Genomic DNA, 20,679 nt, shown 5'->3' with positions numbered 1-20,679 from the left:
TCCCCGGCCATTCTGCGTCTCGCGCTACAGCGGCGATAAGTGAGTGATAACCTAGTAAGCTGCCGGCTGTCCCAAATGAATCTCGTCTATACGGGGACGTGTTTTCTACCCCCACTCCTTTTTTTCCCCCATCTTTTTCTTCTTCCTCCTCCCTCTGCCTTTCTCTCCATCTGCAACCACTCTGCATTAGGCTCATTGTTGAAGGTGGGAGTGACTGATGCTCAAAACATTTGAATTGAACCGCCGGTAGTTTATCTTTGCTCCGTGGCAACGCGGCCCACCCATCAGGTGCGCACTGCCACTCTCCCTCGAGTCTGAAGAGGGAAAATAGATGGAGCCAGAAATGAAAGCATAAGTATTGGAAAGGCAGCTGCTGCGTCAGCCGCCCATGTACCTTTTTTTCTTATACATTATTTATGCAACACTTATTCCCCCCTCTTTTCCCACTTCCTGTAATTCCATTCCTCCTTTAAGAGACTGGAAGCACATTTTATTTCCTCAATTGGTCGGATTTTTGATGCTAAGATTAAAGATGAAACGCAGAATCAAAAGGAATACATTTGTCTTTAACTACCTTTCCTCTCTCTCTTTTTTTTTTTTGAAACGATATTGAGCTTCCTTAATTACTCTGTAATGCTGTTTAAAGTCGAGATCTGCTTTTACACTTACATCCTTGAAGGTATGCCTGGCAGAGCTGATAGTCTAATCTTATTTTATACCACAAAGACACCCTTGAAATCGGTGCCGCTCGAGTTGACTTACACACCTGCTCTGTTGTTCTCTTACTGGAAACATTTCAAACAATTTTTAAAAGCAGTTTCCCCCTCCTCATCCTCCCCTCCTCTTCCCCTCCTCCCCTCCTACTCCCCCTTTCTTTCCACTCTTGTATTTCAAAATAATACACAGCCACAAATGGGTTCAAGCTTCAGTATACAGCAGCGTATATACCAACCAGGCTGGCAGCAGATATACAATAAAATTAAAGCCAGCCTATCTCAGATGGGTTTGTTTGTTCTTAAACCCACTTCAAAATTGACTTCATCTCCTTTGAGCCCCCCCCTCTCTTTCCCCCGCCTCCCCCGCCCCCCCTCTCACCGCCCTCGCTTCAACTTTGGCTCCGGCAGACGGAGTTGAAGACGGAGTTGAAGACGCTCCACCTTGCGGCGTGTTGATAGACTCTCCTGTCTGCTCTGTCGCTATGGTTTCTTTACGATAATGGAGATCAGTGTCTTGTCATCCTGCACACCTGACTGAGACGGAGGGGAACCAGTCACAGGACGATATCAGAGCAACAGTCTCCACCGAGGGGGGAGGAGGGATGTAGAGTCAGGCAGGATGATCTGAATATGTCACACAGGTTGTTCAAACGCGTACCCGGTGTGTGTATCTTTTTTAGAAGAGCAGCGTCGACTTTAGCCCCACGTGGCAGCTTGCTAAATGTAATGATTTACGCACAAACACACACACGGACGCCGCACACATGATGGCGTGTTTGGTGACAGCGTGTGCGCCTGACAGGTTGTCCAATTTCCATGGAAACTCTGGATTTCCCACCGTTCGACTGTCAACGAGCCTTTGTAACGTCGATCAATTACCCCAAAATGATAACAGTAATTTTAGCAGTCGCGGATTTTAACGCTCATCTGTAACAATAGCTGTGGCATAAAGTCACACTCAACTGCACTTTGCTTTTTTTTAATCAGCTTTTTTTATTTAACATCTGGGTTTTTTCTTAGAGTTTGAGTGAGACGACCAAAATAAATGAATGTGGAAGAAACTCACATTCTGACTTTGGGCACGAAGCCCAGTAATAAATATGAACAGCTTCCCCATCTCTGTCCAGATTGCTTTGTTTGAGATTCATTCATTTATGCAAAGTCGATTTCACGCCAAGTGTAAACTAAGAAAGCAGAGAAGAATTCAAACAGAGGGCTGCGTGATATAAGCGACATCTGTATGGTAAATTTTCGGAAATCATTTTTTTTTTATACGTTTAGAGCCGGTGAGGAAGATGAAGATGAAATCTGATGAGACCCGAGTTCTGTTTTTTGACTCTGGAGACGGGAGCTTTAGCGACAGCCGATCTTTTTCACCAGCTGTTGTTTCCGAGGTGAAGAATGAGCTGTCTGTCCCGACAACGTGTCCTTGAAGCGCTCACAAGAAAATGGAAATGTGAGCATATGCGATTCCCAACAACCGACTGAAGAAGATCTTGTAACACGACCGAAAGCTCCAGAATATTTGTGGGGTTTTTTTCTACTTTTTTCACGCTCTACTATTTGTTCAAGTCCCAATTTAATTCTTCAACACATTAGTTTAGACAAGTGTGTGTCATCATGTCATACTCACATAAACAATCATTCTGTTAACTGGTGGATTAAGTTGGTTTTTCAGCTTCTTTCAAACGTTGAAGCTTCTTTCAGCTTCAACGTTTTCAGATTTTGCCTGTTTTATGTGGATGTGAACTGGGTAAGTTTTGGTTTTCTAAACTGAATCTCTTTTGCACTGTGGGTTTATTTGTTATTACTTATCAGATGCTAAAAAGTGTGAAATTCAGTTTTCACCTAAGACAAAAGCCTTTTGTGTATGTTGGAATTAAAAGAAAAGTTTTTAAGTAAGTGGGTAAATGTTGGGAGGTGAACTGGTGAACTGTTGAACTATCAACTGAATGTGTAGTGTTGGTCGACACCATCAGACCTGTAGCGATCACGATGCTGTGCTGTGTGGAAACTCATTGAGTTGACCTTAGCAAAAAATCTTAATTTAATAATTTAATCCTTTTAATCCATGCGTCTACTATTTTTTGTCTTGTCTGGGTGCAGAATACTGTCGGGAAGTGCTAAGAAAAGTGACATTATAATAAACAATTAAATACCAAATTGTCCAAACTGTTTTCTTTTTCATCATATTTTAACGCTTTTGAGTGATTTTTTTTTTCATTTTTTTTTATTAAATTGCATTTCATGTGGAATTAAAAATGTAGCATTATTGAACTCTGCAGGTATCTTGTTTATAAACCAAACAATTTGTACAATCAAAACAATATCTCGAAATACCTTTACTGCAGATCCATCACTGTAATAACTAACAGTTTTTTCATCGTTAACCATCAATAATGTTATTTAAAATGAATTTAGTTTTACCAAGACAAAAAAACACAGCGATCGGCCGCAACATTAAAACCAATTACCTGTTGTAATGTTGTGGCTGATTGGTGTATAATGAGCCATCAGTTCTCCTCAATGCATATTAAGTACAGTTTATTGATCTGGTAAAGGCTAAGCTGTCTTAATAATTGAAGTGTTGATGACTCTCCGCTGAATACTTGCTTTCCCCTTCATCTTCTCGATCTTTATATTCCCTTTGCCTTCAGGTGATGAGGCAGTAGTGTTGTTTTTTTTTTTTTTTCAAACACAAATACACAAAATGCCCCTGCGCTCAGTGAAGGATGTGGTCGGGTCGGGGATCTATTTGCAGCTCTGGGGAGTAATGAGGAGACCTTGTAGCGCTGCCTGTCTTTCATTATTATTTCAGTATGACACGGCCTGATGTCGCGAGCAGACAGAGACCAGAGATTGAAAGGCAAAACTGAAAGCTGCCATCAGTGGAGGGTGAAGGTGAGTCACCGGCCTCCCATCCTCCATGCTTCATATCCGTATCTCTGCTGCTGCTGCTGCTTACAAATACAGAGGAAGCTCATTTTATGACTCACTGTCATTCATTTGTTATTGGTAAAAATAGAAACGGTTCCAACGCAAGAGTCCTGAAAAAAATTATTTTATTGAGTGGAATGACATTTTCCATTATGTGCCAAAAAAAGAAGAAAAACAAAGACAAGAAAACAGATCAACATCGGCGCTGACACGACCAATTAGTCGAGGAACAGAAAACTAATCAGCAGCGAAACGTGATTAATTGCTGTATGATATTTTGGGAGATGCTAATTCTTGCCAAGATTTAGATGTCTGAACTGATGCTGCTGTCAAGTCTGTACAGTAAATATGTGACCCCACCAACACTTTACACACAAACTGAGCCATAAAAAAACATCTAGTTGTCCTACTTTTGGATAATGTGTCATTTCTAACTTTACATTTTGACTGCACTGACGTGAAAGAAGCATCTGTGTTTTTCATTTCATTCTCCTGGCAAGAAAGTGAAGAACTATATTCCCCAATATGTCGAACAATGCCTTTAAGGTATTTATCGAGGAGAAAACGTCAAGCGTTTTCTGGTTTCACCTTGAGAAATGTAAGGATTTACTGCTATTCTCCGTAAAGTGAATGATTTGGCGTTTGGGAAATGTTAATTTGAAAATGTCACCTTGGTCTCTGGGTGCTTGTGATGAGCATTTCTTCGCTGTTTTCTGACATTTTAAAGACCTTAATGATGAATCGAGAGCGAAAATAATGAGCAATTGCAGCCCCTAAGTAACACACTGTGATTCAGTACAGAGTTAATTAGGCAGGAACTCTTGCTAATAAATACAATTGCACACAGCCTTTTCGCAGATGAGTCAGCATCTCTGGAAAACACACATCCACACACACATCCACACACACACACACACACAACACATACATCTCAGGTCTGTGCGACAGTACAAAGTCAGCAGCTCTGAGGAACCAGGCGACGTACAGTGTAGCACCACTCCTGCAGCTGCTGGAGTGTGAAAAGCGTTCGTGTGCTCGTCACAGAGGAAACAGCACCTCTGTATCTGAGCCACAGCATCTGTCCGCTCGTTACTCACATTAGAGCCCAGGGCAAAAAAAAAAAAAACCAAACCTCAAACCAACAGGGACTCATAACCGGGACGTATCATTAAACTAACCATCACTTCCTCCTGACTGACACCTGGTTCTTATTCAAGGAGACGGAGCAGAAAGGACAGAGCGAGGACTTTACATGTAGCATATACTCCCATGGAAATGATAGGGGTGCATATATGAAACACAATCGAGAGAGTGACAGATCACATACTCATCATTTTAACAAAAAAAAAAGAAAGAAACACAAAACCTGGTCGTCTTCCAAACGGTGTAATTCCCAGGCGAGGTGATTCAGACTCACACAGGCGGCAGCAGATGAATATAGTGGGATGGATGCAGCTGCAGCGTCCCCTGCTCTCGATCTTAATCTCCCACTTGTCTTGTGTGACATGGCTGTGCATTTACATGGAAATCCAGCTTGTAGCTATATAAATCGCACTATTAACTGGTGACAGGAGCCGACGAAGCCGTATGATACATATGAATGAATGAATGAATGTGTGTGTGTATGTGGGGCAGGGAGGGACCTCTGTGAACCAGGAACAGCTGCAAAGTTTAACTTGTGTGACCCCTTTAGTTGTCTTTTTTCAACATGCACGTCTGACACACAGTGTAGAAGTCAGGAAAGTGATTTACACTACACGGTGACACAGGAGTCTGAATAATTTCATCAAAATTGACCTCAATCTTAAGAAAAAAAAAAAAACCTCAGAAGAATAAGACGTCTGAGCAGTGATCATAATTTCAAATGGCCAAATTTAAACCGGGGCTGCGCTATTATTATTATGATTCAGCACACACGCTCTCTCAGCAGCAGCAGCATTACATGGTGAGATTATGAGCATTGTAATGGTATTTTTTTCTTTTCAATGGGCTGTAAGCAGTGGATCCTGTGTAGAGCCTTCATCCAGCAGAGGCTTTGTGTGTGGAGAGCCCAACTTGTGTCCCCTGTGATTCCTCTGGTAAACATATGCACACACACACACACACACACACTCTCTCTCTCACACACATGTGCACAAAGACCAGGAGGATCAACAGTAAGACACTGCATGCATTGAAGAGTGGAGTGTGTGACAGCGTTGCCTTCTCCTATAATCTCACTTTACAGGGGTTTCTTCATAAAAGGATGTAGTACTGGTTCGGTGCAGTAAACAAAACACTCTGCTGGAGCCGGAGAGATGTTTTCCAAACTATAAATGTCCAGCAGGATCAACAAGAGTCAGTCTTCATCTGTGGTACGGTAACACGTGTTCATGCCTACTTCATGTTAAGGGTCTAGCACCCTGTCCTCAGTCCTTTTCTCACATGAATCTCTACTCATTTCGTCTTGGCCTGCAGCAAACGGTCACGTCTTCTGGGGAACCGAGGGCGCTGCTGTCGTGGTGACCGTTCCCTCCAGCGTCCGGTTGGCCGGTAGAGGCGGGGGGCTCCAGTCCGGCTGGTAGAAGTGGATGTCAAACGTCCGTGCCCATTTGGCGAAGACGCGTTTCTCTGTGATGAAGCGGTGGTGGCTGCCCCGCCGACCGCGCTCGTGGGAAATGTACATGGCGCACTCGTCCGGGCCTCGAGGCTCGTAGTAGTGGTACGGGACGGAGTGATGCTGAGGCTCCCTGCAGGGATGGAGAGGGAGGAAAGAGACGGATGACATTTACAAAAGCAGTTTCGTGTATACAACATCTCAGTGTTGTTGTTTTTTTTATTTTGTGATGAGAGATAGGGCTTCATAGGGCGAAATCAGCCACATTTATCTGGTTTTAAAGGGGACATATTATGGAAATATCACTTTTTGAAAGCTCTTTAACATATATTTGAGTGTTTGTCTTGCCTTCCGGCCCCCAAAATGCGAGAATTGACAAAAAAAAATCTAATTTTCAGGCTCCCCATATGTTGAAATTCATGTGGTTTTACGAGCTGTTTCCTCAGTTGTCTTCCAGTGATGTAACTAGGATTCGAATTTGCATAATCCCACCCCTACCTGGGACCTGTAGAAGGGGCGGGGCGAGCAGTGGCTCATTTGCATTTAAAGGGACAGGAACTGAAATCAGCCGTTCTGAACAGGGCTGTTTTGAGAGGATGAAAAGAGCTGTGATGTTTGATCCTTGGGGTATTTTGACCGAAGCATGTCACAGACATGTCTTTAAGACACCTGGGAACTATTTTAATTTGTGGAAAAGGGGAATAATATGTCTCCTTTAATGACTTTTAAAGGGGAATTTATGCAAGTCCGCATTGCTTTTTCGCAGTTTTGGTCCTTTTTTAATCTCTACGGAGCTCCCCATACCGTTTTGGAGTACATATTTTCATTGTCGTAAGAACCCACAGCTAACCCTCACCCCGGCCATGTGCGTTTGTTTTCAATGAAACCAGCGAGAAGGAAATCAGTGGAGCAATGTCTACCCAGGTGGGTGGGTAACATTAACAAGAGATTACAGATTACGGGGTGAGCTGGGAGGCTTGGTTTTCTTGCAGGAGACGCTAGGTGGAAGGCAGAGAGCCTCTATTCTCCCTTGTAACAAGTCATTTAACCATCACAATTACTCTGAAGCTGTTTAATTAAGGTAAAAAACTTGTAGAGTTCCTCTTTAAATGTCACACGCAGCTCAACGGGGAACAGAAAAAGCCAAATAAGTGAAGGTTTGAAAAGCACAACCAGGTACCATCTTATTATGAGATCACATAGGCCTGTGCAATTAATCACATTTTGACATCGACTTTGGCTCCAAACGATCACGAAATCAGGCAAAAAAAAAGATGAATATATCATTTTGATTTGTGCAAGTAAGCCTAGACTACTGGGATTTCATTCTGAAAGAGGCATGCATGCACAGTTTAGCAGAGTTTATGATATTGACCAAAATAATTGGTGATTATGATTTTTTCCATAATCCAGCAGCTCTAGTATCACAGCAGCTGCATCCCTCGATCCACGAGCGCTCAGTAGTCAATACTTCATTATTAGATGAGACTCAGTATTATGGATCAGAGCAGCCAGTTCTCAAACTCTGTCCTCATTTAAATCTCAACCATTTGGCTTAGTTGGTATTGGTGTTGTTGCTTTCCCATCTGGGCCACCGTAGCCCACTGAGTCATCATGTAATATTGTTTCAGACCTGCCAACCTGCTCGCACTTTGCAGAGCAGCTCTGTATTCTTTCTGACACCACTGTGCACCAGTTGCCACTCGTATCATGCAAAAAAATAAAAAATCTGGCGCGGCCTTGTGGGTTTGATTAATTGTGCAGCGCTCGAGTCGACGCCGATGGGCATCTTATCTGTCGCAAAGCAAAAGAAGAAGAGTTAGACCAATCATCTTATCAGATTCATTTCCCCTGCCTGCACTCGTCGACTGGAAGAATATTCTCAAACAGGGACGAGTGACAAATGTGTGAAATTATTTCAAGAGAGAGAAAATGGGATTCTCAAATCGACAGCAAAAGTTTTGACCTTGATTTTCATGTCCTATGTTTTCCCTCCACGTGGCGGTCGCCTGGTTATTGAGGACTATCATTTAAACTCCTTTGCAAAGATACACAGATGTGCATATAGCATAATGATATGTACGTATGCAGGAGAGCTTGTTTGTTTACCAGTCATTTAAGCAGAATTAAGTGTTATACGTGTCACAGCTAGTGAAATGTGACTTTCCCTATATCATTTGTAGTAGGTATTAATGCACTATAATGATCGCACCCGGCTGAGAAATGACCAAACTTTCATGCACCCTGCACACTCTCTCCTGATGCTGATGCCTGTCATCATCAATATACAGCACCAAATATCCAAACATAAATCCATGTGCATTTCCAGAGCAGTGTCAGTGAACTGGTAGCAGTGAAATCAAAGGGTCTGAGGAGAAGAAGTGCTGAGTTAATTCATAGTTTCTAACAGCAGGAAAACGACATAATGGATAAAAACAAGTAATGACATAATAAATGTGCTGCTGTGCCTCTGTAACTGATGCATATTTCATTATAGCAGACGCAGGCATGGCATTATTCAATTTTTTTTTATAAAGTACTAAAGCCATTCACTCATCTCTTTGCTTTCCATTTGATTAAATCGAAGTTTAAAGCTGTTTTTAAAAACTAATAGATTGTGTGGATTCTGCGTCATGTGATGAAATGCTCCAGATTGGTAGCTCCCTGCACACACTGAAAGGATTTAAATCCAAAAGTGTCATGTCATTGAATTTCATCTATGCTGAGCTTTAATACAACCCAGGGACAGTCATTGTGTCCAGCTTAATCAGATTTGTGCCAGAGCTTCACATGGGTGTGTGCAGCCAAACAACAGTGAGTATTTTAATTAATAGTGAAAACCTTGATGTGAGTGTCCTGACTGAACTTCAGCTTTAACTATTAGAGAAACAGGGAAGAGTTATAACTACAGTATATAGATGATTGTGGAGAAGAGCATTCCCAAACCATTATAAAAGTTACACTAAATGTAAATAGTATATTTATTATATAAGATGTGTGTCCTATACTTTGCCCACATGTAGTAATTACATTGCAAAATGATCCAGAATGAAGATGTTAATGGTCCTGACATCGTATTTCACCTTGGTTAATGCAGCAGCTCCTTAGGTTTTTTCATCTGAATTAATCTTCACGGTGATAAAAATAGACCTCTTGTATTTCAAACAGTTTAGACCCTTGAATTTTGTTAATCTCAATTCAGTTAATCTTCCCTCCTTCCTAGATTTCTCAAACCAGGAGATAACACGACTCGCACGCTGTTCTCTGATCCGCCCGTCGAGTGATATCTCAGATCGGATGCTGCTAAAATATTAATGAGGCGTTTTTTGCTCCTTTACATTTTCAGCTGCACCAGTGTTTGCTCCCTCATAAACAACACACAAGTAGGCCGGTGCATATTCTCATTTGCCCAGGTCATAGTATTTCAAAGGAGGTTAAATCGAAAGCAACTGGACTTAGTTATTTGTCTAGGAAGACGTTTCACCTCTCATCCAAGAGGCTTCATCAGTTCATGTACGCATCTGACCAGGCTGGGACTGGTCCAACTATCTGGTGTGGAGACTCACTATTTAACCTCTTGTGTGGGCGTTCACAAGGGTGATGATGTCACTGGTTCCCATTTGTGCTCCAAGTGCCAACGACAGTCGTTTAAATCAGTGTTTTTCAACCTTTTTTGAGCCACGGCACACTTTGTTCATTAAAAAAATCCCGCGGCACACCACTAACCAAAAATGTTAGAAAATGACACAGTGCAGCCTAATGCAGTAAATATAATACACATTTTGTCTCTTACAGTGTAGTTAGTTTGTTCTGACTCAGTAATGGTCACTGTGCAGGCTTCTGCCACTACACTCATTGACATAAAAAAAGTCCTATTTTATTAGCCAACTCTGCCAGACAGTCACTATTGCAGACACAGATGCTCAACAAAGCCTTTTTTTTTTTTTTAGCTGTCAATCAACTCATAGGAGCTTGTCAACACGTGCACACTTCCACTCGTGCCTTCAGCCATATTTCACAGCAAACATGAGAGGACTTAAACTTATGTTGTGCACTCCCTGTGATAGAAAGTCAGAACAAACTCTGAGTGCAACCTGCAACGCGTGCTTCACTGCCTGGTCGCACATCTCGCGCTCTGGAGCACAGTGCGCGCGCCTGCAGCGCTTCAGATCGGTTCAGTTATATTTTTCACGCGAGCCGCGAGCGAGAGCGCCGACTGTCAAGCTGGGTAGACCAGGTCGTACCAGACAGGAAGTCAGGCACAGAAAAGGCGAGAGAATCCGGTCAATTTTCAAAATAAAATAATTAAATGATGATTGTTGTTGCTCGTCCGTCAATACATATTTGACCGTTGCGTCTGCACACGAGACACACACATGTTTAAAATGACGTGTGTGTGGAAAACCGAGTGAATACGAATAAGGACGGTGCCCCTAAAATAAAAAGGAGGGGCTCTCAGCCGGCTCCCCGTCACTCACCTGCAGCTGCACAGACGAGCAGAGGAGCGCTCCGCTGGCGTGGATGAGCTGCAGCACAGCGGGAGCAGCGCGCGTGTGTTATAAAAATAAAAAGCAAACAAAATGAGACTGGCCGGTCGGCACGAGCCTAGTCAAAGACACTCGATGGAGTGCTGAATCTCACTCGTTAACGGTTATAATCGCCTATGAGCGTCGGTTATCGGTCTGAAAAAAAAAAAATCAAAATTTGCATCACTAGTTTGGATCAATTAAGTTAAATTTGGTGATTTTCCACGGCACACCTGGCGATAGCTCACGGCACACTAGTGTGCCGCGGCACAGTGGTTGAAAATCACTGGTTTAAATGACTGCCTTTGATGGAAGGTTGGTTTCGACTTCGTTAGTGCCCTATTGTGTTATAACGACAGTCGTTGGAGCCACTTGCCACTTGTGAACAGTGGTTGTTCTTTGAGGCTAGATTGTTATTTGTCTAGGAAGACGTTTCACCTCTCATCCAAGAGGCTTCATCAACAATCTAGCCTCAAAGAACAACCACTGTTCACAAGTGGCAAGTGGCTCCAACGACTGTCGTTATAACACAATAGGGCACTAACGAAGTCGAAACCAACCTTCCATCAAAGGCAGTCATTTAAACGACTGTCGTTGGCACTTGGAGCACAAATGGGAACCAGTGACATCATCACCCTTGTGAACGCCCACACAAGAGGTTAAATAGTGAGTCTCCACACCAGATAGTTGGACCAGTCCCAGCCTGGTCAGATGCGTACATGAACTGATGAAGCCTCTTGGATGAGAGGTGAAACGTCTTCCTAGACAAATAACTAAGTCCAGTTGCTTTCGATTTAACCTCCTTTGAAACACACAAGTACATATTTTATTTCACTTTTTACATACTGAATATGGCTTGTTTGATTGTTTTTATTTATATTTAGTTTTTTTAGTTTTAGTTTTAGTTTTCAAGCAAGAGCAAATGAATCTTGACATCAAGAGGATAATATTGTATGGTAGCCGGCCGCTTGATTCAAAATGCTTCACTATACTGAGATATTTATGTCTCAGGACTGTACAGACGTCGGTCGGGTCGACTGTTTATTCTTTTCCTCCAGAGACATCAAATCATGTTCTTCTTGAAGTTGCTGGAACACTGAGCGTCTGCAGTTGGAGGTTGTTGTTTTTTTTTTCTCCTTTGTTTCCTTTGTTTGTCCAAAATGTCACGCACAAGAGATTTGCCTTTGGTTAAACTTTTTTTTTTTTTCGGGTGAAAACTTTCAGTCGATGTAACAGTTCAGTGGTCCAAGGTTTATTCCAAACACAATGTCAGGAAAAATATGACAGGGATCGCTTCTTGCCTTTCTCAAGTTTCTCTGCACATATTCACAATGAAATATATATAAAATAAAAGGGAAGAATGCCACAAAAGTAAGCTTCAGCCGGAGAAAATATGCACCTTGATACTGCGCTCCACTATTTTAAAGAAACGGCAGAATAGAGGATTGTGATGCTGGGCCATTAAATGGGAGTTGCTGGTACAAAAAGTGACTTGGTCGTCTGGAAGAAGTCGTTAGGAAGATTCATGCGAGTCACATTTTCAAACATTTTTTCTTCAGAAGAAAGGAGAGGATGGTACTTTTATGAAAGAAAAAGTAAGCAACGGCAACGACCGCATGGTAAAAATTCCTCTTAAGCTAAGAGAGAGAGAGAGAAGAGAGGAGAAAAGAGAAGGAGGAAGAGAATGAGGAGGCATCCAAACTGAAATTTCATCCTGCTCTGTCTGATAATATAACCCCTGCATCACCCTTCATGTCAATAAAGCATATTTGACAAGATGTTAGAGAGAGAGAAATGTTTTTTTTTTAAATCCCCAGTAGGATCACATGCAGTAAGATCTAGACTTCACTCGTTATACAAGAGCCAAAAGGATTACTAAGTATCAGCTTAAGCCAGAAACTGCTGGGAGAAATGAACCGGCATTTGCTCTTCATTATCATCAAGATTGAAAATGTGCCAAAGCCCAAAATAAAGAATTATTTGAATCAATGAGAGCTAAGTAGGGTGGTGGGGGGGATAAAACAAAGGCTGAACATTTTACAGTTTGTTCTTTTTTATTGAGAAATCTAATATGATTTGTTCCTTGTCCAATAAAATCCTCCAATTTAAGTGTTGACTGAGGTGGTTTGAGACGTGAGCTGTGATTCAAACCATTAAAACTCTGCTAATGAGGCAGGTTGAGCTGGTTGCTAGGAGCAAGATGGAGGCAGCACCGGCTTATCCCACGGTTCTCTTTGCATTTTTTGCTTCTTTTTTTTTGGAGGGACCGGCGGCCTGGTCACGGTGGTTTCTCTCATCAAAAGTGTTCAAGTATTCGCTGCACTACCTTGTCTTTACTCTGAGAATCTCCGGACACAACTAAGAAAATTCAATTAGATTATATGCAGAGTATAAAAGTCGGCATGGCAGAAGCTGGGGATGAAATTGAAAAGCCTCGCCTGCAGGGATGTCGTCTGCTTTTTGGTGTTGTGTTGTTGTCGTGCTGTAGGTACAGCTGTCCTTTTTGTATTCAGCGCTGTCAGTTGCAGTTAATGTGGTCGTTATTCAAAGTTTCGGTTTAGGATCGTCACTCAGTTCTAATAACACTGACATGTAGAGGAATTGAATTCAGGTTTCATCTCTCCTCATGGAAAACCTTGTATCTCTGAGTTTGCTGCTTTGGCTGAAATCCTGCTGCATTGTTTAAAGAGGGACTATGCAAGATTTTCCCCCCTTAATTAAACAGTTTCTAAGAGAATGGAGTTTCTCTGCCTTCCACCTAGCATCTCTTGGCCGAAAACCAACCTTGCAAGACCAGCGCATCCGACCCGGGCCCTGTAACCCGTAATCTCTTGTTTAGGACCATAGGCCATTGCTAGTTTTAGATATGTATAACATGTGAAATACACCTTTAAAAACAGTTCTTATTTCATGGGAAGTTTTAGTTTCCTGCCACAAGTTGACATGAGCTCTTAAAAAGCCAAAGTACCAAACTCTCCATAATTGATGCTACTCCAAAATTTAACAAGGACGTCGTGCAAAAGTGTTAAGCCAAAAACCACTTGTGGGAAATGAAGCTGAAATGTTAAGATGATGCGTCATTGAACACAAAATAAATAAAAAAAACTTTGGCTCAGTGTGGACAATGTGTTAGCAGAGTTAGAGGCAGTTGGATTTTCATGGCAAAGGATCAGAAAAAGAAAACTCAAAAACTCTTTAGTCAAACATCTCAAGGTTTTCAGATGAGATTCACCAAACACAATGTGGATCTGATTAACTCACTAGGAGAGGTTTGTTCAAGTCCTTTATGCAGAAACGATGGCAGGAAATCAAAAATGGCTGAAGTGCTCGTGGGTGCAGGTGCATGAGGCTTTTCTGTACATATCGGCATGTTTTAAATGAATACCAGTTTCTGTGCCTCTAGGTCAAACAGGGAAGGAAACCGCCCTTTGAAATTCCTCTAGGCGGTGCTATAGGGACCACATCTGTGTACCAGCCAAAATATTTATGTTTACCCAACATCTTCTCACTCTTATTTGGGGAAATGGACAGATGTATCAAAAAGATTTTTTTTAAAAAGGTCTAGGAGGCCAGTCTTATTCCAAATGCGGCTTTTTTTCTTGTTGTTGTTGAGTATCCACTGTACTGTGAGTTGTTGGGTGTTTTTATTGACACCACAGCTGTGGAATGGGAGCTAAATGAAAAGCCCATGCAGTGGGAGGGAAGGGGGGAAGGGGGGAGGGGGTTGTAGTTGTACACAGCAGCAAAAATCTAATAAAACCAAACCAAAACAGTGGACGAAGCGAAAAAAGAAAAGGAGACAAAGGCAGACTGTTTGATTGACACGAGCTTAAGAAGCGTAGCCGGGAATTAGCTCAGGTGAGCCGAACCTCCCTGATGGCCAGGCTCAGTGGAGCTGAAACCAGTCTGTGGATACAAGGCTGTTTTCTTTTATTAACCTTATAGTGTAGTGTTGCTGGTGTTAGTCAAAACAATATCTCGAGGATAAAGCTGTATTCCTACCACATTTACGTTGTTAAAGTGATAGTTCAACATTTTGGCAAATTGGCCCATTGCCGTAATCCCTATAGTCATAGCAGTAGGCCTACTGCTATTATACCTTTAATTGTCGGTGCAAGCCATTTTTAGAACAGCGGAGCAGAGCCGTGAGCTGCTCAGAGATAATAACGGAACGATATGAGACAGAGTTGTTTTAGAGGCAAATTCATGCAAAACCACTGATGCGCGTTCCCGACGGGGGCAGTTTTTCATCAAGCAGTCTCTGCATTTCCCTCTAAAACAACTCTGTCTGGTAACGTTCTGTTATTATCTCATAGCGTGGTGAATGTGCAGGTCACGACTTTGGGGTTTGGGGAATGTGTATTTGATGAGTTTGATGAGGGAAACCAAGAAATCCCATGAGCCTCCGTAGCGTAGCTATGAGCAGCTTGCGGCTCTGCTCCGCCGTTCAAAAACAGCTTGCACTGACAAATAAAGGTAACGAACCTACTGCTATGACTATAGGGATTATGGCAATGGGCCATTTTGCCAAAATGTTGAACTATCCCTTTAAGACACTTTATTCCACTATGTGCTGATGGTGTGTGAGTGAGACTTCATATTGACCATAGGAATAAAAAAATAGTGTGAGAGTGAAAACTTGGCTTAATGTAGATCTCTTACTTACTTGTTTACTTTTTACCGACTTATTTAAGTATTCCACCAACATCTCCAGCCACTCTGACATTTTTATTTATCAGCTCCCAGAATATATTTACAGTTTTAATCTTTCTTATCAGGCGGCTGTACGGTGTTACTCTATGAATTTCTATACACTTGAAGCGACCACATGCATAGCTCTGCTTTAGAAAAATAAAAATAAAAAAACTCCACAGTGACGGTGCAACACTGATGAGCTCATGATGATGTTTTTTTTTACATTCAGCTCCGACTGTCTCACCTGCAGAAGTCAGGGGCAACCATGCCGTAGACATTGATCCTATCGCACAGCTCCAGGGCGATGGTCATAGTGAACCAGCCGGTGCTCAGCCAGGAGTTTGATATCCTCCTGCAGAGAAGGAGAAGGAGGAGAGAAAAGACAATCAGATGGATTTCATGTGTGTGAGAACACAAGGATGAAAACTGCACCATATTTGATTTTTTTTTTTTGAAGATGTGATTAACGGGGATAGATAATCAGAAAAATCTCACACTGGTCTGGTGTATTATGGCAGAATAAAGATTCCTCTGGATCCAGAGGGTCGATACTCTTGACTGTGAGATCATTCAAGTTCCCACACAGCTTCATTAAAATACAGATCCATCCTACATATCGACTGATACAAATGAACCCTGTCAAATAATCAAAACCTTAATCAGAAAAATAGCCTTGGTCTGTATGTGGTGCAGCAAGTCAAGATGACACAGCAGCTTCAGCCGAACGAGCAGTTTTTGTAAAAAAAAAAAAGTAGGCCTATTTATTTTTTAATAAAACGAGCACTAATTATCGTTTTTCTTAGATATGTTGTTTTGGGAGCAACATGAAACGATATTTACATTCCCTGAGAAAATCTTTCAATCTAAATGCCCATCAGAGTCAGAGTGATCCGTCTCATAGGGTTCGTATCAGATGAAGAAAAGAAAAAAAAGCGCTCCAGTCTGACTACCATGCATTTTTTAAGAACTCCTTGTTGGTTTTCAGCAGATTTAATGGGCTCCAGAGTCATGAAACTTGCACAGTTTCTAAAGGGCCATGAGAAGCCCTGGTTTAAAGCGAAAACAACTTTAATCAAAAACCAAAATAACTAAAACTTAAGTTTTTTTTTCCATGTCGGTGAAAGACACACACACCCTAATGAGACTCAACTGAAATCTGCGGTGGTGAGGACACATCACAGCGCCAAATGTTTATAACATTAGCTTCATTTCATTCAGATTGCAGCAGCATGTCAAGTGACCTTTGGAGGATTTTTTTTCACAGAGCTACTGTACCTCTCTCACATTTTCGTCACGCGGCGACATGGTTTTTAGGATTAGCATTAGCATTTAGCTCAGAGTGCTGCCCCCCATGCCCGACGGGCGTCACGGAGCCTGCGAGCGTGGCTGCAGACGCTTCGGTGTTGTTGTTCACCACAGTGCAGCAGTGACAGAGGATGTCATGATGCCGATCTCTGGCTGGTTGGCCTGTAGCCACAGCTGTAATCGCTGCCAAGCGCTGTCAAGCAGAGGGGGTGGGGGGGTTTAGCTGCTGTGGTCCAAGGCATTTTTGGAACAATCAATATTCATCATCAGTTCAATTTTTGAATTGGTCTCAGTGAGGAAACAGAAACCCATCACCGCCGCTGCTCTTGTTTCTACCGACACAGTGTGAAAATATTCAAATTAGAAATGATGTAACAATTTTACAATGAGACATTTCAGCAGGGAAATATCTGAGCCCCTGAGCGGCGTCAGGCAGAGTCGAACCGTCTCTTCATGCTCAGCTACGACTGGGATGGAGCTGCTGACCTGCAGATCATGCATCAGTCATCAGGTGCGTTGTCGAGATGGCGCCTTTGTAAATATTAAACAGGATGGTGAAGTCATACCCCCGCAAGCTCTATTATTATCACCGCTCGCTCAAACAGGGTCATTTTCTAAATAAGTTGTTATGTTGTAATTGGCCCCAAAAAAAGAAAGAAAGAAAGAAAGAAAAATCCAGCAAAGGAGGAAAATAAAAATCAATTCTCCTTAATGCACAGCAATTACATCACATTAACTCCCTTATTCAATAATTAAAGATGTACTAGTGCCACTGGCGGTGCTGTGACACCAGTAAATTGCTGCCACATTAATTTACAGTGGCAAGAAGAAAGTGCATGAACCCTTCGAAACGACCTGGTTTTTCTGCATTAATTGGACATAAAATGTGATTTGATCGTCTACAAACTGACAAGTGTAGACAAACACAATGTGCTCGAGCTGATAACGCACAAACAGTTTATAATGTTGTGCCATTCTTCCTGCAAAAGTCCCTCAGCTCAGACGTATTCTTAGTACCACTGCGGTGCATGTGCAGCTTTCTGAGCTCATTTCACAGCCTTTCTGCTGCGTTCAGTCTCAGTCTCAGCACCGACTCCAAAAAGATGGATTTTCTTTGAAGTCATTGTCTCGTAGATTTAATTCAGTCTTTAGGGTCGTTGTCCAGCTGCTGCATCATCCATCCGGCATCTGCTGGGCCTCAGCCACCCTGACGTTATCCCTTAACTTGATAAACTTGGGAATTCATTCTCCCCCTGAGGGTGTGGAGCTGTCCAGGCTCAGAGGCCTATTTCGTACCATATAGATGTTCTTCTCCAACAATTCAACCTTAGATCCATCAGTCCATCCATTTTCTTCCACTTATCCAGAGTCGAGTTGCAGCAGCAGCAGGTTAAGCAGAGGGCTCCAGACACTCCCTTTCCATGAAACACTTTCCAGCTCATCCTTGGAGATCCCAAACTGTTCCCAGGTGTCTTCATAATTCGACAGAGGGAGGCATCCAGGAGGCCTTATGCCCAAACCACGTCACCTTTTGTTATGAAGGAACATCGGCTCTATCCCCCTATAGGGACGTTTCCACTGCAGGAACCCCGAAGGATCACCTCCTGGAACTTTTACAAGGACTAAATGAGTCCCTATACCTCTGGGTAGGAACTTAGAGTGGCCCTGAAAAACTCCCGTGCTGATTGGTCATACTCAAAGCAGGATGTGACGCCAAGAGAAAGCCCCAAAATAATGCGTTTTTATAGCCCAGCATTGTTAAAATAGCGTCTACACAACCGGAAAAAAGAGTATAAGTCTGTAAAAGATGTTTGGTAGTAGTAGTATAAGATGTATGATAAGTGGACAGACTTTTTATTTATTTAGACAGATTATACGACGATCGAAAAACCATTTTTAAAACCCAGCATTATTACAAAGCGTCTATCCGACAGAAAAACAGCAACAGCAACAGCAGTAAAAAAAAAACTGCTGCACAACGATTGCGCAATGATCAAACTGCTGGTCCTGGTCTGCAGTGGAGACACGGCGGCCGAGAGGACCGAATGGGAGGACGGTTCCTGTAAAGTTCCTACCCGCCTCCATTCACCAGGAACTCCCGCAGTGGAAACGCGACTTACGTGTCTAAAGCTGAACCCAGCCGGCCATCCTGTGGAGGAAGCTCATTTCAGCTGCTTACATCCATGATCTCACTCTTTCCGTCACTACCCGAAGCTCATGACCACAGGTGAGAGTTGGGACGAAGATCAACTGGTAAATCGAGAGCTTCACCCTCCAGCTCAACTCCCTCTCCACCATAAAGGTCCAGCATGACGTCTGTCTGCATCACCGATCTGTCTGTTGATCTCTTGCTTCATCCCCTCACTTCCAAATAAGACCCTGGGACAGTTGAACGTCTTCACTTTGGGTGGGAACTCGTCTCCAACCCTGAGGCAGCAGCCAACCATTTTCCAGCTGAGACCAAGGGGGCAGTTGTCGGTCTGAGAAGTGAAGCTCATTTCTGCGTTCAAAAAACTGCAATCCCCCCGGCTTCCTCTGGGGGCTGGTGTCAGAAAGCAGCATTCTCCATAGACCCCCATGTTAAAATAGCCGACTTTACATCCTCAATAAACATGATCAAAGCCTGGTACCATTACGTTTTTTGGTCTCAACCGTTTCTACCCCCGCACACACTCTGGGGGGTGAAGGAGGGGAGGGGGGTGAATTTTTTTTAAAAACTCTACCGTTTTACTGTTATTAGGTTTAAAATTCTGGCCAATTAGGGCGCGGAAATGTTGAGTGACAGGTCTGGAGACCGCTGCTACGAGGCCAGTGGGCGGGCTCTCGGCCGGCTAACCACCGCACCTCTCCAAATATGGCAAGTAGAATCCAACATGGTGCAGTTCAAACCCCCGTACTAGCGGCACAAAACAGACTCCCCCAAACCAATGGGTGACGTCACGGGTGCTACGTCCATTCTTTATACAGTCTATGGTCTAAAGCTGAACCCAGCCGGCCATCCTGTGGAGGAAGCTCATTTCAGCTGCTTCCATCCATGATCTCACTCTTTCCGTCACTACCCGAAGCTCATGACCACAGGTGAGAGTTGGAACGAAGATCAACTGGTAAATCGAGAGCTTCACCCTCCAGCTCAACTCCCTCTCCACCATAGCTAAAGGTCCAGCTTCTCTTGCTTCCCTCACTCCTGAATAAGACCGTGAGACACTTGAAAGTCTTTACTTTGGGTGGGAACTCGCCTCCAACCCTGAGGCAGCAGTCAACCATTTTCCAGCTGAGACCCACGGCTTCAAACTTGCTTCATCAGTCTGTAGACATTTTTTCCCTGCAGTGGTGTGGGGTGTCGAGGTGTTGGTGCTTGGAGCAGCTTCCTCTAATAGAAACCATGCACCTAGACCCATTAATAGAGACATTAACCAGCTCCAGTGACTCCTTAAAACCTTTTTCTGTTGCTCTGAGCTGCTTCTTCTTGTTATTTTACCTCACTTATGGATCTACCTTGTGCCTTTTAAGTCGTCTTAGCAGGACGTCCACCTCCAGGGGAGCAGAGCCACAGAGCTAAATCGTCTCCATTTTGCCCGACTGTGTCCTGGTGAATATCTATAAACTCTCTGTAGCACTTTCATCTTTATGCTAATCAACGATTCTTGATCCTAAGTCCACTGAGATCTCTCTTTCAGATCAGCAGACGCTCGGTGTGAACAGCAGACTCAAAATGTCTTGAAGTCAAAGCAGCTCAAAGTCAAACTGTGCCTCATTGACTGGACTGGGCATGTTTGAAAACTCCTGACTACGGTTCGTTTCTGTTCGTGTCATTAGCCGAGAGCTTCACACACTTTTCCCAGCCAGCACTGTGAATACATTTTCAATTCACAGTGCTCACAAAAAGTTGGGGATATTTGACTTT

At 43.0% G+C, this 20,679-nt stretch overlaps 1 protein-coding gene across 1 annotated transcript in view; it reads right to left on the bottom strand.

Moving 5' to 3' along the window:
• Positions 1-3,754: 3,754 nt before the first annotated feature.
• The window catches only part of st6galnac5a (ST6 (alpha-N-acetyl-neuraminyl-2,3-beta-galactosyl-1,3)-N-acetylgalactosaminide alpha-2,6-sialyltransferase 5a), a 65,679-nt gene continuing 48,754 nt past the window's right edge, over positions 3,755-20,679 (bottom strand). The window contains exons 4-5 of the mRNA XM_085804507.1: positions 15,715-15,822; positions 3,755-6,382 (exon numbers count right to left, since the gene is read on the bottom strand). Coding sequence (XP_085660633.1) covers positions 6,118-6,382; positions 15,715-15,822 — 373 coding nt within the window. The 3' untranslated portion in view covers positions 3,755-6,117. The remainder of the gene's footprint in view (positions 6,383-15,714; positions 15,823-20,679) is intronic.

Source organism: Trachurus japonicus, chromosome 17 (genome assembly GCF_045865225.1).
Source record: "Trachurus japonicus isolate A0001 chromosome 17, Traja_1.0".
Taxonomy (NCBI): domain Eukaryota; kingdom Metazoa; phylum Chordata; class Actinopteri; order Carangiformes; family Carangidae; genus Trachurus; species Trachurus japonicus.
This window is presented reverse-complemented; position numbering and strand designations above follow the sequence as displayed.